The following is a 15,985-nucleotide window of genomic DNA, read 5'->3' on the forward strand; positions in this document are numbered from 1 at the left end:
TCTCTGAACTGGTTGGACATGTCCAAGTGGCATGAGGTGGTGAGATAGTGGCTGCTGCGGGAACCAGCAAATAACACTCATTAATGCCCCCAACAAGAGTCAACATGAAGCAGAGTCAACTTGAGTCAGGAGTCTTGCTTCATCAGCTCACCTTATATGTTTACATTCCATCTTAGGATATATATGTGGCAACCCAGAAACATATTTCAAACTGCTTTGGTTATTAAGTGATGAGTAGTGGGAGCATTGGGACCTCAATTCCCTAATTCTGTCAATATTGTTGGGGTGGGTGGGTATTAGGCTATATGTCTGAGTCCCTTCTAATTCCCGGATCCAGCAAGTATTCAATTGTTGGAATAGCCAGGCCAGTTTCTTGGTAATGGCCCTAAGTGTGAGTTGTTAGGGTAACAAAGGAAGTAGCTACGCTCCAGAGGGCAAATGGGTGGGCTCCCCTCCCTCAACTAGCAAAAACAAGAGTTGAGATGTGAAAGAAAGGGAGGGAGGGAGAGACATTCTTGATTTCTGTTTGAATTCAAGGTTGTGGCTATGGGAGAAGCAAGACCTTCTGGGGTGTTAATGCCGTGAACCGCCCCATCATAAACTCAGGTTGTATGCGTAAATAAACCCTATAGCCTAAAGATACCACAGTCTTCACTGTCTGTCATTCCAAGGAAACTGAACCCTGCATAAGCATTTGGAAGACCTGGAGTCTCAAGCCACTTAGAAATTTGGGTGGTGTGCAAGAATTGTGTGTTAGGGGATTTTTATTTATTTATTTATTTAAAAATATTGTTGCTTACTCATGGTCTGGAAATGTTCTGATTAGAAACTTCTGGATTATTTCCATAGTTTAGAAAGAAAATATAAACTTCAGAAAATGTCAAGACATCAGACCTGTTGCCAAACTCCAAATGGGACAATGTTAATATTGGTCAGCTTTACACCACTCTGTTTGAGGTACCAGAATACAGGCCGTTCTGTCTTCCCAACATAAATGGGCACATCTGGCCTCCTCTCTGCAAGTTTCTTCAATGTAGGGTAACTGGAGTGTAAGAAAAGCAGGAGAGTAGGAAACAAACAAACAAACAAACAAACAAACAAACAAACAAATGACAATAATATATTTATACCCTACCCATCTGGTTGGGTTTCCCCAGCCACTCTGGGCGGCTCCCAACAGAATATTAAAAACAGAATATAACATCAAACATTAAAAACTTCCCTAAACAGGGTTGCCTTCAGATATCTTCTAAAAGCCAGATAGTTGTTTATTTCCTTGACATCTGATAGGTGGGTGTCCACAGGGATGGCGCCACTACCAAAAAGGCCCCCTGCCTGATTCCCTGTAGCTTTATTTCTCTCAGTGTGCGAACTGCCAGAAGGCCCTCGGAACTGGATCTCAGTGTCTGGGCTGGACAATGGGGGTGGAGACACTCCTTCAGGTATACTGGGCAGAGGCCATTTAGGGCTTTAAAGGTCAGCACCAACACTTTGAATTGTGCTCGGAAACGTACTGGGAGCCAATGTAGGTCTTTCAGAACTGGTGTTATATGGTCTTGGTGGCTACTCTCAGTCAATCCTCAAGTCACTTTACTGGGGTGTGCATCAGCTATATATAGTGAAAGGCACTAAAATAACGGGACCAGGATTCCAGGAGAGTGAGCAAGCCAAGTGAAGCTCACTTCAAGGCCACCCATAGGCATATTGGATTCTACTTGAATCCAATGCTGTGGCTATGGGAAAAGCAAGGCCTCTTGGGCCATTAATGTTGCAAGCTCCTCCATCACAGGCTCAGGTTGTATATATGTGTAAATAAACCATATATTCTACAGACACCACAGTCTCCACTGCCCCTCATTCCGAAGGAAACTGAACCCTGAGTAAGCGCCTGGGATCCCTGGAATCTCAACCCGCTTGGAGACTGGGGTGGCAGGCATCAATAACTATGCACAAGAATGGTACGGCTAATGATGTTCTTCCTTCCCTCATAAATGCCATCCAGGAGGCAGAACTTTGGCTTGTCCTACTTATATGCTTCCTTATATGCCTGTGTCACCAGAGCAGCATAGGACAAAGCCATACAGCTTGCACACCACCAGCCCCAGGTAAGAATGCTTAAGATGACAGCATAAGTAATTTCCCCTCTCTTTTTTATCATATGCACAGATACCTGAGATGATCAGAATGCATGTGGCTGATGTAAATTAGATCTGCACGACACAGTCTTTCCAACCAGTCACCAGGAGGCTCATGAAGCAACCACCAGCCGCGTGCAAAAGCAGGGCCAACGAGCCACGGATCGAAGATCATTCTTCTGTCTCCAAGTTTGAGGTCCATACATGCATGAGTTACGTAAGTTACCTAAGAGCAGACAGAAACCCAAGACTGAGATGGATCAGTGTTGTCATGTTCCGTGTGCCTGAAAAGAAAAGAACTGTTTCCTAGTGTGGCTAGTTCAGTAGGTTAGAGCGTGGTGCTAATGATGCCAAGGTTGCAGGTTTGATCCCTGTATGGGGCAGCTGCATATTCCTACATTGCAGGGAGTTGCACGAGGTGATCCTCAGGGCCCCTTCCTTCTCTACAGTTCTATGATTCTATTATGTCCCCATGGTGCTATTTTGAGAGCGGGTGTTAGAGAAGATTTCCGCTTCCTTTCTGCAGAAGAAAATACAGCTTTGCTCTTTGGCTGCTACACCCCAAAACATGCAGCTGGGCAGGGAGTGCCTCTTCCTTTGGCCACCCCCAGAGGGAAAAAAGAGACCAGGTGACGTTGCCTCACTGCCAAAAATATTTCCTCTGCTTTGTCTGCTTCCACTGTGCCCCCTCCCCAAAGGTCCACACATACTGCCACTTCTGTTTCACACATTCTGTACCTTTATGTTTACACAAGCACATCTGCTCCTGTTTCCCCACCTCCCTGCTTCTGGCTAACACTGAGTAGGGAGGGTGCCCAGTCAGATGGGTAGCTAGCATATCTAAACTTTGTGCAGAGGCCAGAGGCCAAATAGGAACTGCTAGGAGCATTCAGAATTGGTGTGGGTGGGAGACTTTTTTTTTTTACTGTGAAAGATGTTGAGAATGAGAAACTGGGGGTCTCTGGGCTTGTCCTTGCTGAGCATTATTTAGCTGCTAATTCACTTTCCCCCCATTCAGATTAGACCAGACTAGTCTAAACCTGCATGTGTTTGTGTTTGAATTTGTCTCTGGGGAGGAACTTCAATCTTTCCCATTCATACCAGTGAGCATTTTCTTTTGTTTGTCCCTACATTCTGATTTCGATTATGCCAATTAGGTGCTGACAGGGCATGCACACAACTTGTGAAACAACAACAGCAAAAACTTCCCCACCCAAGAAATGTGCAAAAGTACACAATCTGGAAATAGTAAATTTGCTTGTGTAAATTTACTTGTGCAATTTTCTGATTTTGTTGCAGTCTGAGGGATCAACACACACACACACACACACACATGTTACTGCATTTTTAATTTAATTTTTTTAAAAGGTAAAAAAGAAAAAAATCACAAGGTAATAATAGCTTGGAAATGAACTGGACTTGGGAGAAAGAAGCTGTATTTTGTTGTAATTGTCTGTGGGAAAACTCAGGAGTTACTCATAGTTTGTTAAACAAACAGTAGTTCAGCACCATGTGCACACTAGGCCATAGAGGCAAGCCCCAGTACATAAAATGTGATTTTTATTTACCTGCACCTCCCCAAAAGCCAGGTCTTCAGGCCCTCTGGGTTCTGTATCCCATGGATTTGGAGGATTCAGTTCAACTAGCACCAATCCATTATCTGGACCTGTTTCAACAACTAGGAGGAGAGAAAATAAACCACTACTTTGCTGTTGCTTCATTCATAACCCCTAAACCTAGCCAACACATAGGCACTGATTTTTTGTTTCGTTGCCTGATTCTCAATGAACTGTCTGGTAGGAGGAAAGAGAGAACTCTCTTCCTGTTTACCTGTCTCCCAGATACAGTGGTGCCCTGCAAGACGAATGCCTCGCAAGACGGAAAACTCGCTAGATGAAAGGATTTTCCGTTTTTTGAGCTGCTTCGCAAGACGAATTTCCCTCTGGGCTTGCTTCGCAAGACGAAAAATGAAAACGTCTTGAAAGTTTGTTTCCTTTTTCTTAACACCGTTAATACAGTTGCGACTTGACTTCGAGGAGCCTTTTTTGTGGTAGCCTTTTTTGAGGTTTTTGAAGACTTTGGTGATTTTTGAAGCTTTTCCAAAACTTCTTTTAAACTTTTAAAACTTTTTTTTGGGGGGGTGGATTTTGGGTTGGGGTGTTTGGAATTCAAGTACTTGGTGTTGGGGAGGGGTTTGCAAGAATCTGGAAGCTTGTGTTTTTTTTCTGCATTTTTATGATTTTCTGTGACCATTGGGCCACTCTGCTGGTTTTTTTTTTTTAAAAAATCTGGATTTGAATTTCTGTGTGGTGGGTGGCTGGGGAAACAGTTGAGGAGGGGTTTGCAAGAATCTGGAAGCTTGTGTGGGTTTTTTCTGCATTTTTATGATTTTCTGTGACCATTGGGCCACTCTGCTGTTTTTTAAAAAAATATCTGGATTTGAATTTCTGTGTGGTGGGTGGCTGGGGGAACAGTTGGGGAGGGGGTTCTTCAGCAAGAAGCAAAGAGTGGAAGAGGAACCTTCTTCGAGTTGTCCCCCAGAGTCTTAGAAAATGTACTGTACACTTTGTTGATTTTTAAATGTTTTTCTGTCATGTTTAGAAACTTAATTTACTGTTCCTTCAATTTTTGAAATGCTCTTTACAGTATGTGTGACTTTAAAGAGCACTTAATAAACTCTTGTTGTACCAAATTTGGCTTTGTTTGGACTTTTTTTGACCATAGGAACGCATTAATTGAATTTCAATGCATTCCTATGGGATTTCGTGCTTCGCAAGACGAAAAAATCGCTAGACGAAAAAACTCACGGAACAAATTAATTTCGTCTTGCGAGGCACCACTGTATTCCCTTGGTCTGGTCAAGAGCAAAGCACCTGCCTACATAACAAAATGAGCAAAGTTCCAAGATCTTCTTTGATTGGAGGCTGAAGCTGTTGCTCATCTACCCCTCTGAACATAAAATTCCATGATATATAGCTCTGTCTTTGCTGCACCAGAAGAACCCTGTTCTCTTCCGCTGATGGAACCTGGGCTCAGCCTGTGAGCCATTCTGGATATCATGCGATGGAAATTTTTAGCAGCTATCTGAGTTCTATTAATCAAGCACTAGTCAGTAAATGCTGTGTTTCATTGTCTCTTACAGCAACCGTCATTGCTTTATTTCTCTCTGTTGTACTGCTGAATATATAATTGGAATCATAGAATCATAGAGTTGGAATAGACCACAAGGGCCATCGAGTCCAGCCCCCTGCATGGGGCTGATATCACCGCTCAACAGCAGATCACACAGTTTGTATGCAGATGGCTGCTGGCATCTCTATTCAAAAAGAACACAGATAGTAGAATCATAGAATCATAGAGTTGGAAGAGACCACAAGGGCCATCAAGTCCACCCCCCTGCCAAGCAGGAAACACCATCAGAGCACTCCTGACATACGGTTGTCAAGCCTCTGCTTAAAGACCTCCAAAGTAGGAGACTCCACCACACTCCTTGGCAGCAAATTCCACTGTCGAACAGCTCTTACTGTCAGGAAGTTCCTCCTAATGTTTAGGTGGAATCTTCTTTCTTGTAGTTTGGATCCATTGCTCCGTGTCCGCTTCTCTGGAGCAGCAGAAAACAACCTTTCTCCCTCCTCTATGTGATATCCTTTTATATATTTGAACATGGCTATCATATCACCCCTTAACCTCCTCTTCTCCAGGCTAAACATGCCCAGCTCCCTTAGCCGTTCCTCATAAGGCAGCGTTTCCAGGCCTTTGACCATTTTGGTTGCCCTCCTCTGGACACGTTCCAGTTTGTCAGTGTCCTTCTTGAACTGTGCTGCCCAGAACTGGACACAATACTCCAGGTGAGGTCTGACCAGAGCAGAATACAGTGGCACTATTACTTCCCTTGATCTAGATGCTATACTCCTATTGATGCAGCCCAGAATTGAATTGGCTTTTTTAGCTGCCGCGTCACACTGTTGGCTCATGTCAAGTTTGTGGTCAACCAAGACTCCTAGATCCTTTTCACATGTACTGCTCTCAAGCCAGGTGTCCCCCATCTTGTATTTGTGCCTCTCATTTTTTTTGCCCAAGTGCAATACTTTACATTTCTCCCTGTTAAAGTTCATCTTGTTTGTTTTGGCCCAGTTCTCTAATCTGTCAAGGTCGTTTTGAAGTGTGATCCTGTTCTCTGGGGTGTTAGCCACCCCTCCCAGTTTGGTGTCATCTGCAAATTTAATCAGGATGCCCTTGAGTCCATAATCCAAGTCGTTGATAAAGATGTTGAATAAGACCGGGCCCAAGACAGAACCCTGTGGCACCCCACTAGTCACTCTTCTCCAGGATGAAGAGGAACCATTGATGAGCACCCTTTGGGTTCGGTCAGTCAGCCTGTTACAAATCCACTGAGTGGTAGCATAGTCAAGACCGCATTTTACCAGCTTCTTTACAATAATATCATGGGGCACCTTGTCAAATGCCTTGCTGAAATCAAGGCAGGCTACATCCACTGAGTTCCCTTCATCTACCAGGCTTGTAATTCTGTCAAAAAACGAGATCAGGTTAGTCTGACATGACTTATTTTTCAGAAATCCATGCTAACTATTGGTCCTTTCTAGGTGCTCACAGACTGTTTGCTTAATGATCTGCTCCAGAATCTTCCCTGGTATTGATGTCAGACTGACTGGGCGGTAATTATTTGGGTCCTCTCTTTTCCCCTTTTTGAAAATAGGGACAACATTTGCCCTCCTCCAGTCTGCCGGGACTTCGCCTGTTCTCCAGGAATTCTCAAAGATGACTGCCAGTGGTTCTGAGATCACATCTGCCAGTTCTTTTAATATTCTTGGATGCAGTTCATCTGGCCCTGGAGACTTGAATACATCTAAACTAGCCAAGTATTCTTGTACTATCTCCTTAGTTATTCTGGGCTGTGTTTCCTTTGCTGAATCATTTGCTCCAAATTCTTCAGGTCGGGCATTGTTTTCTTTATCGGAGAAGACTGAGGCAAAGAAGGCATTGAGGAGTTCAGCCCTTTCTGTGTCCCCTGTTTGCATTTTCACCATCTTCTCCTCTGAGTGACCCCACTGTTTCTTTGTTTTTCCTTTTGCTACAAACATACCCATAAAAGCCTTTTTTGTTGCTTTTAACCTCTCTAGCAAGCCTGAGTTCATTCTGTGCTTTAGCTTTTCTGACTTTGTGTCTACACGTGCTGGCTATTTGTTTGAATTCCTCTTTGGTGGTTTCCCCCCTTTTCCATTTTTTGTACACATCCTTTTTTAATCTTAACTCAGTTAAAAGTTCTTTAGATAGCCACCCTGGCTTCTTTAGGCACCTTCCATGTTTCTATCTCATTGGTATTGCCTGACGTTGTGCTTTTACTATCTCCCTCTTAACAAACTCCCAGCCATCATGAACTCCCTTTCCTTTTAGTATTACTGTCCAAGGGATCTCACCCAGCACTTCCCTAAGTTTTATGAAGTCGGCTTTCTTAAAGTCAGGAAATTGAGTCCTAGTACGCTTGGCTGCTCCTTTCCGCAGTATAGTAAACTTCAGAAGAGCATGATCACTCGCGCCTAATGATCCTTCCACTTCTACCCCACTAACCAGGTCATCAACATTGGTTAGGACCAGATCTAAAATGGCTGTTCCTCTTGTTGCTTCTCCCACTTTCTGGACAATGAAGTTGTCTACAAGGCCAGTGAGGAATCTGTTTGACCTTATGCTCTTGGCTGAGTTTGACATCCAACAAATATCCGGGTAATTGAAGTCCCCCATTACTACTATCTCCCTTCCTTTTGCATGCTTGGCCATCTGTTCCAGGAAGGCATCATCTATGTCCTCCGTTTGGCTTGGGGATCTATAGTAAACTCCCACAATGAGGTCACTGTTATTCTTCTCTCCCTTAATTTTGACCCAAATGCTCTCACTTTGGCTTTGAGGTTCTAAATCTTGGATCTCTTCACAGGTATACACAGCCCTGACATATAACGCCACTCCTCCTCCTTTCTTGTCTGGTCTGTTTCTCTGAAATAGATTGTATCCCCCCATTATTACATCCCAATCGTGGGACTTATCCCACCAGGTTTCAGTGATGCCTATTATGTCATATTTAGTTTGCTGTACCAAGAGCTCAAGCTCATCTTGTTTATTTCCCATGCTTTGCGCATTAGTGTACAGACATTGAAGTCCATTAATCATTCCCCCGTGTCTCTTATTTAAGGATTTTTTCCTCCCACCACTAGGTCTGCGTGCTGTTTGCTCCATTTGGTCTATGACATTTGGATGATCATCTTCATCAATTGATAGACTCCTACCTTCAGGAGCACTGTCTCCCTCCCCCACATTAGTCAGTTTAAAGCCCTCCTGATGAGGTTTCTGAGATTTTTGGCAAAAACATTTCTCCCAACCGTTGTGAGGTGCAGCCCATCGCTTGCCAGACGTCCATCTTCAAGAAACTGTTTACACCATTTGCGAAGCCAGCTGTTCACTTCCACTATTTTTCCCTCTCTCCCTGGGCCACGTCATTCAACTGGGAGGACAAATGAGATGACAATTTGTGCATTTAATTGCTTCAATTTCCTGCCCAGAGCCTCGTAGTCTCTTTTGATCTTCTGGAGGCTATTGCTTGCAGTGTCATTGGTTCCCACATGAACCAAGAGGAAGGGGTATTTGTCAGTGGTTTTTATGATTCCTTGCAGTCGTTCAGTTACATCTTGGATCTTAGCCCCGGGGAGACAGCACACTTCCCGAGACATCTTGTCAGGCCCACAGATCACTGCTTCTGTTCCCCTCAGTAGGGAATCCCCTATCACCACTACACGCCTCCTCTTAGGTTTGGTCGGGGTTCTTCCGTGAGCTGTCCGTTCCAAGGTCGCCTGCACATTCCCTGAGGACTGACTTTGCTGCTCGTCTTCATATACCTGATCGACTGTAATGAGGGAGAGATCCTCAAATGGAGTCTGCTCTTCGTCTTCCATGCTAGGGGAGAGGACCTCAAAGTGATTGTGTATTTCTAAACAATCAGAGCGAACCCTGGGCCTCCTACTTCTTTGAGTCATGTTTCTCCATATATCTGGCTCCTGTGTTGGTGACCTAGCCTCCTTCTCAGGGGAGTCCCCTGTCTCCTCCTTGGTGGGGACGGTGTGCTCTGTTGCTTCCAAGAAGAGCTCCAGATCTCTAATTATTTGGAGCGTAGCTACACATTCCTCCAGTTGCTGGACTTTGTCTTTTAAGAGGGCAATCAACATGCAATTGCTGCAGGTAAAGCTGCCTGCAACCTTTGGCAAGATGGCAAACATTGCGCAGGAACCGCAGGCGACTGCAGCTGTTCCCTCCCCCTCCATCTTGAGAACGTGTCGTTGGGGGTGGCTACAGCGGTCCTCCATCATAAAAAGCGTGAAGACAGGACAAATAACTCCCCCCACAAAAAAACCTAGGTCTCCCCCAACAAACATTTGAGACTAGCTCTCCTAAATCTAAAAGATGGATCAAACTGCCCTGCAAGCTCTGATAAGCTTCTCCCACAGCTAATCACCTGCCTCAACAGAAACCCTGCCCTCTCTGACCTTTGCACAGGGAGAGCAGCTAATCAGCCACAAAGAAACACACACACAAGAAAACCCTTTTTGCTCCTTCTTCAACTGCTGCCCTGCAAGCTCTGATAAGCTCCTCCCACAGCTAATCACCTGCCTCAACAGAAACCCTGCCCCCTCTGACCTTTGCACAGGGAGAGCCGCTAATCAGCCACAAAGAAACACACACACACACACACACACACACACACACACAAGAAAACCCCTTTTGCTCCTTCTTCAACTGCTGCCCTGCAAGCTCTGATAAGCTCCTCCCACAGCTAATCACCTGCCTCAACAGAAACCCTGCCCCCTCTGACCTTTGCACAGGGAGAGCAGCTAATCAGCCACAAAGAAACACACACACACACACACACACACACACACACACAAGAAAACCCTTTTTGCTCCTTCTTCAACTGCTGCCCTGCAAGCTCATACACAGTTATATAATTGAGACTGTTGAAAGGCTTGTTTGCCTCCTTCTATACCGTTGGACTATATTGTCTAATTTTGTTCGATGCTACGCTTTGAGCATGATTGCAGGATTGGGACTATTGAAAGGCTTGTTTGCCTCAGTGATATTGATTACCTTCTCTCATTTTGTTCATACAATATTGACCTGTTTTATTAGTTTTATCTCCACCACATGTTCTCTATTCAAGAACTGTGAAATAATACAGGTTATGAAGATGTTGTTAGAACATTATTAGCCACGTGTTGCCTGTTACTACTTAAGTTTATCCAGGCTATAAAGGCAGGGAAAGGGTGGGGCAGCTCCGAGAAAAGGGTGTGACAATGGGGTTGGGGAGAGAAGCCAGCAAGGGCAGGTTAATATGACCGTTTTAGTCCTCTGGTGACAGGCAGAAGGGAAAGATAAGGAATTGGAGGGGGACAGATGGAAGTATCTGGGAGCAAAGGGGGCATTTGCAGTAGTTATTAGTTGGCTGGGGTGGAAAGAAGGTCTAAGGTGTTACCATGAGGGGAGTGATACGTAGTTGGCAAACTGGGGGCAGAACCTCCCTAGTTAGAATTATCCAGAGTTAGGGTTAATAATATACCCTGCCCATCTGGCTGAGTTTCCCCAGCCACTCTGGGTGGCTCCCAATCAAGTGTTAAAAACAATACAGCATTAAATATTAAAAACTTCCCTAAACAGGGCTGCCTTCAGATGTCTTTTAAAGATAGGATAGCTGCTTATTTCCTTCACATCTGAAGGGAGGCCGTTCCACAGGGCGAGCGCCACTCTGTCTGGTTCCCTGTAACCTCACTTCTCGCAATGAGGGAACCGCCAGAATGCCAGCTGTTACCAGTTTTGTTCCATATTCCTGGTTCTTGTTGAACACTTATGAGCCTGTCTTGCTCTATATTTCCAAACCCAGTGGTTGAAATTGTGAATGCCTATGATGGCCTTTTCAGAGAAGTCCTGACAATATTGTGAAATTCCTTCCCCGTGGAAATCCTGCAGATCTCTTCTTTTCAACATATTAGATGTTTACTCAAAAATGTTTTACTGTAGGAAAAAAAGTTGTGGTTTTGTTTTTTAAAAAATAGCTTTTACCATTTGCCATGCTTGGCTTTTAAAAAACCAATCCAGTATCTTACTGTTTTTGACTTGTATGCACGACAGCGAACAAAGTAAGCAATATAAATCAAATCAAACTCTTTAACTTGAGCAAATTGGATTTGTATTTCTATTAAGCCACAGAGCAAGAAAATAACAAAGGTGGCACTGCTATAAAAAGCTGCAGCAGATGTTACATTTTACCTAGTTCATCTTGGCAGAAGCTGTCTGGGGGGTTAACGTATTTCATTGTGCTCACATCCAGCTTCCAGTTATGCTTAGTGCAACGTACACATCTAGGTTAAAAAGTCAACAACAGAAATAACAATGATGGGGTTTTTAAAGTGTAAATTCTTAGAGCAATATTTAGCAACACGAAGCTAGCCAATGAACTCGAATACCACGTGGTTGGGAAAGATGGATTGCACGAAGAGAAGGAAGCAGTTTTAGGGTAGAATAATAGTCAGAGTCTGGGTACACACTACCTTTAAAGCACATTTGAAACATGACCTTTCCCTTTGGAGGATTATGGGCTCTAAAATTTACCCCCCACAAAAATTACGGTGCCCAGAACTCTTTGAGGGGAACAATGTGCTTTGAATGTGCTTTGAATATCTCACACAGCCAGAATGCTGGGCCAATTTTGTTTATTTCATTCATTTAGGAAATGCTTCTTATGGAACATCTTCAAGTGATTTTTCAATACAGTAATAACATCTATTAAACTTACAAAAATGCAGAGCTGAGAATAAAGCACAATATTGGATTATCCTGGGTCAAATGTGTGAGGTATCAGGCTAGAGAACTAGAGAACTTTGTAGTGGAGGCATCAGTGACCAGTCACCATTTCATTCTGACCAAACTCTAGGAATTGCAAGGAAGATATAAAATATTGCAGAAGACAAGATGATATGTACATATAAAGTATATGCTACATCTAATATATAATTACATTTTTTAAAAACTGTGGGGAAAGGACCAGCAAGGCAGGACAAGGTAGAAAAGGGGGAAGGGGCTAAGGAAGAAATGGCAGAAATACTGCAAAAATATTTTTATTAACTAGCCACAGAGGCAGATTTAGGAGAGTGCAACCAGTTCAGTCGCACCTTAAAAACCTCCTTAAAGCCATCTGAGCTCATGGCTGTCACCATACCTTGTAGCAATGAAACCCTTAAATTCATGAGAACATAGGACCTCCACAGGGGACACAGCAATTATGCTTTAGAATGGAATGCCAGAGGTGGGAAGGGGAGGCGGTTGCCAATTTTTTGCATCACATAGGGTGCCACTGATATTTGAGACCCCCAGATCCACTGCTTCCAGCCATATACATCTGAATATGATGGTCTCCTTGATAGAGCTTTTAAATGCTTTAATAAGCATGCATCTCTCTTTGAGCCACCTCTGAACAGGCTCATTGGTGGTGCAGTTCTGTGGAGCTAGGGGGTGATCTTAGAGGACTTGAGGGGAAAGGGGGTGCCCTCTATGGCAACTTGCCTGCTCTGGAACTTCAGTCATCATCATGAAGATCCTTAGCTACACTATTTTTTGTTGTTGCTGCAGAAAATACATTGTTCTCATGGGAAACCCAACCAGATGGGTGGGGTATAAATTATTGTTATTATGATTATTATCATGGACTTGAGGGCAAGTGGCCGCCAATGTCTATCTTTAAGATGGACTCATTCCCACTGGGCCAAATCCTGAGACCCATCATCATGAAGGAATAGTGTTTCAAGTTTAACCAATCAGCTTTCCAAAAAACCCAACAACCCAGCATGCTACATAGTTGTCTATCTGAATTCTCAGCATTTCCCATGCTTATCAGTTTATGGGAGTATATTTATTGCAAACAGAAACAGAGAGCGCAAATGGGGCAAAGTCTGGCCTTACTTTTGTGTCAGATCTTCAATATCTTTAATAAACAATCCGCCTTGGTGCTTGCACAAGTTCTTGCATGCACGGAGTGTATCCTTGTCCTTGTACAAGATGTAATTCTTCCCATCCATTTTGTTCTTTAGGAAATTTAACCCTTCCTTGAGTGCAGCCACCTCAGAAGGTGTAAGTGACAGCAACGTCCTGCTGGTTTGCTCCACACTATTTGAAACCGAATAATGAGCAGTAAGAGATAACAAAACAAGCTTGGGTTTCTCATATCAGAAAACATCTTCAGAATTCATTTTGCTTAACAAATTACATGCCAATATTTATTATTCTCTTTCAAAGACTTGCCCAAACCCCGGGCTGGGATGATTCAGTTGGACCAATGACAAGGAAACAACAGCATTTTTCTTCTCCTGTTTATTTTCGGCTTTAAAGCGTGTGTCTCTTTAAAGGACATCATGGGTGGGGTTTTTGCATATTTCAGCCATCTCCCTAGTATCTAGAACATGGGTAGGCAAACTAAGGCCCGGGGGTCGGATCCGGCCCAATCGCCTTCTATATCCAGGCCACGGGCAGTCCGGGAATCAGCGTGTTTTTACATGAGTAGAATGTGTCCTTTTATTTAAAATGCATCTCTGGGTTATTTGTGGGGCATAGGAATTCCTTCTTTTTTTTCTTTTTCAAAATATAGTCCAGCCCCCAACAAGGTCTGAGGGACAGCAGACTAGCCCCCTGCTGCAAAAGTTTGCTGACCCCTGATCTAGAAGTAATGTACTCCTGCCCTTTCCATTTTATTTATTCATTTATTATTTGTGAAATTTATAACCAACCTTTCCACCAAATGTTCAAGGTGGCTGATAGTAACACATATACTAATCATATACAATAGGCATAACAAAATAACTGTTGTCCCCTCTCCAGATTTGGCACTTCTAAATTTATTCCCTGAAGCCAATAAAGACCTTAAAAATATCGAGTTCATCTCTCATATTTTGATGGCCACAAGGATGTCTATAGCAAGGTCTTGACAAATGCTTGAGCTAGTAAAGTTGGACTATTAGGTTTGGCAGGTAGCCTTGTTAGGAAAAAAATCCCATAAACTGAAAGTTTACAAGAGGTCCAATAAAAAATACAGCTTTTTTGCAGTCTGGTTTGATTTCACATCTTTTAAGAATAAGGAAATGTATGGACCGATAGTTCCTCCAATTTACACTAATGTATGGATTACATGATAAAAAATCAAGAAGAATCAACACACTGATACTTGGTTTCTTCTTTTATTCATATTATTCATATTCGCTCTACGCTGGGCTGCCCTTGAAGCTGTCCCAGAAACTCCAGCGGGTGCAGAATGCTTCAGCGAGGCTCCTCATGGGGTCTCTGCCATGGCAGCATATTCACCCAGTGCTTTTCAAGCTGCACTGGCTCCCGGTGGAGTACAGGGTCAGATTTAAGGTGCTGCTTTTGACCTTTAAAGCCCTTCACGGCCTAGGACCCTCGTACCTACGGGACCGCCTCTCCCGGTATGCCCCACGGAGAGCCTCAAGGTCCATAAATAGCAACACCCTAGTGGTCCTGGGCCCTAAGGAAGTTAGATTGGCTTCAACCAGAGCCAAGGCCTTTTCAACTCTGGCTCCGGTCTGGTGGAACGCTCTGCCTCATGAGACCAGGGCCCTGCAGGATCTGATTTCTTTCCGCAGGGCCTGTAAGACAGAGTTGTTCCGCCTGGCCTTTGGCTTGGAGCCAATTTGATTCCCTCCCTCCCTCTCTTTCTTTTTTCTTTTCCTTCTCCTCCTGCGATGAGGCTACATTTTAATATTTTAATGTTTCATTATTTTAATGTTGTATTTTAATTTTGTTTTAAGTTGTAATCATTCAACTTGTTTTTATTATTGCTTGTTAGCCGCCCTGAGCCCGGCCTTGGCTGGGGAGGGCGGGGTATAAATATATAATAATAATAATAATAATAATTATTATTATTATTATTATTATTATTATTATTATTATATCACATGATAACAAAGCAAAGGAATTAAAACCAACATTTTTCCTGGATCTACCTCACATTCAACATATCAGCAATTATTGTGGTATTTTCCTTTCTATTTTTAAACTTCAAAAATACTCTGCTGTACTTGTGTTCCATGTCTGTATCGATGCTGCCTAATTTTCTCCCCCACCTCAGCTTCTTCTCTCTCTCTTTTTCTTTCTTATTTTCTTTCTGTAAATTTCCCCTGATTTTAGAATTTCCATAAAAATTACATTGGGGGGGGGGAGAAGCAACACATTAACAATAAGAAATATAGCAATAAGGAAAGCATTACAGGTAAAATGACAACAAATTCAACTATCTAAACCCATTTGTGTGAGGGCAACACTTTGGTGAGGGCAACATCTTCCTGTTTCACCTCAGGTGGTGAAACAGAATGGGATTCCCCTCTGATGGCAAGAGATCTTTAAATTAAATATTTTTGTGTGTGACTTGTACAGAAGTAATAAGAGATAGTGGTAAGAGGGTGCAAAAAAGGAGGAGCCCTCTGCCATTAAAAATTCCCGCCTCAAACGGTGAAGGAGGGCTGGAGAACCATTGCAAGTTATTTTACCATCTGCAAAAAGATGTTCTATTCATACATTGGAAGGATAAAAATGTGCCCTCCTTCAATTAATGGATATATGACGTGACAACTCTTGCAACCTATGAACAGATCACTTTCAGACAATGATTATGCGTGAACAAATTAAATGATTTTTGGAATGTATTTGTTGAAACCATAGTGACACATGAATCAATGTATACTTGAGGGAAACAATTCATTTATTCACCTACATATATATACTATATAGTT

General features: G+C 43.1%; 1 protein-coding gene across 6 annotated transcripts in view; it reads right to left on the reverse strand.

The window, feature by feature from the left end:
- The window catches only part of LOC308593446 (cytidine monophosphate-N-acetylneuraminic acid hydroxylase-like), a 33,664-nt gene that overhangs the window by 11,031 nt on the left and 6,648 nt on the right, over positions 1 to 15,985 (reverse strand). For 3 of the 6 annotated variants that reach the window (XM_081205807.1, XM_081205803.1, XM_081205808.1), the window contains exons 1-6: positions 15,200 to 15,300; positions 13,149 to 13,352; positions 11,460 to 11,551; positions 3,704 to 3,813; positions 2,171 to 2,361; positions 895 to 1,042 (exon numbers count right to left, since the gene is read on the reverse strand). In XM_081205807.1, coding sequence (XP_081061933.1) covers positions 895 to 1,042; positions 2,171 to 2,361; positions 3,704 to 3,813; positions 11,460 to 11,551; positions 13,149 to 13,352; positions 15,200 to 15,285 — 831 coding nt within the window. In that variant the 5' untranslated portion in view covers positions 15,286 to 15,300. Of the gene's footprint in view, positions 1 to 894; positions 1,043 to 2,170; positions 2,362 to 3,703; positions 3,814 to 11,459; positions 11,552 to 13,148; positions 13,353 to 14,642; positions 15,018 to 15,199; positions 15,301 to 15,985 lie in introns of those variants that run through there. The other 3 variants (XM_081205806.1, XM_081205805.1, XM_081205804.1) reach the window with 2 other exon arrangements.

This window comes from Podarcis bocagei (genome assembly GCF_964188305.1).
Source record: "Podarcis bocagei genome assembly, chromosome: 8".
NCBI classification, from domain to species: Eukaryota; Metazoa; Chordata; class Lepidosauria; order Squamata; family Lacertidae; genus Podarcis; species Podarcis bocagei.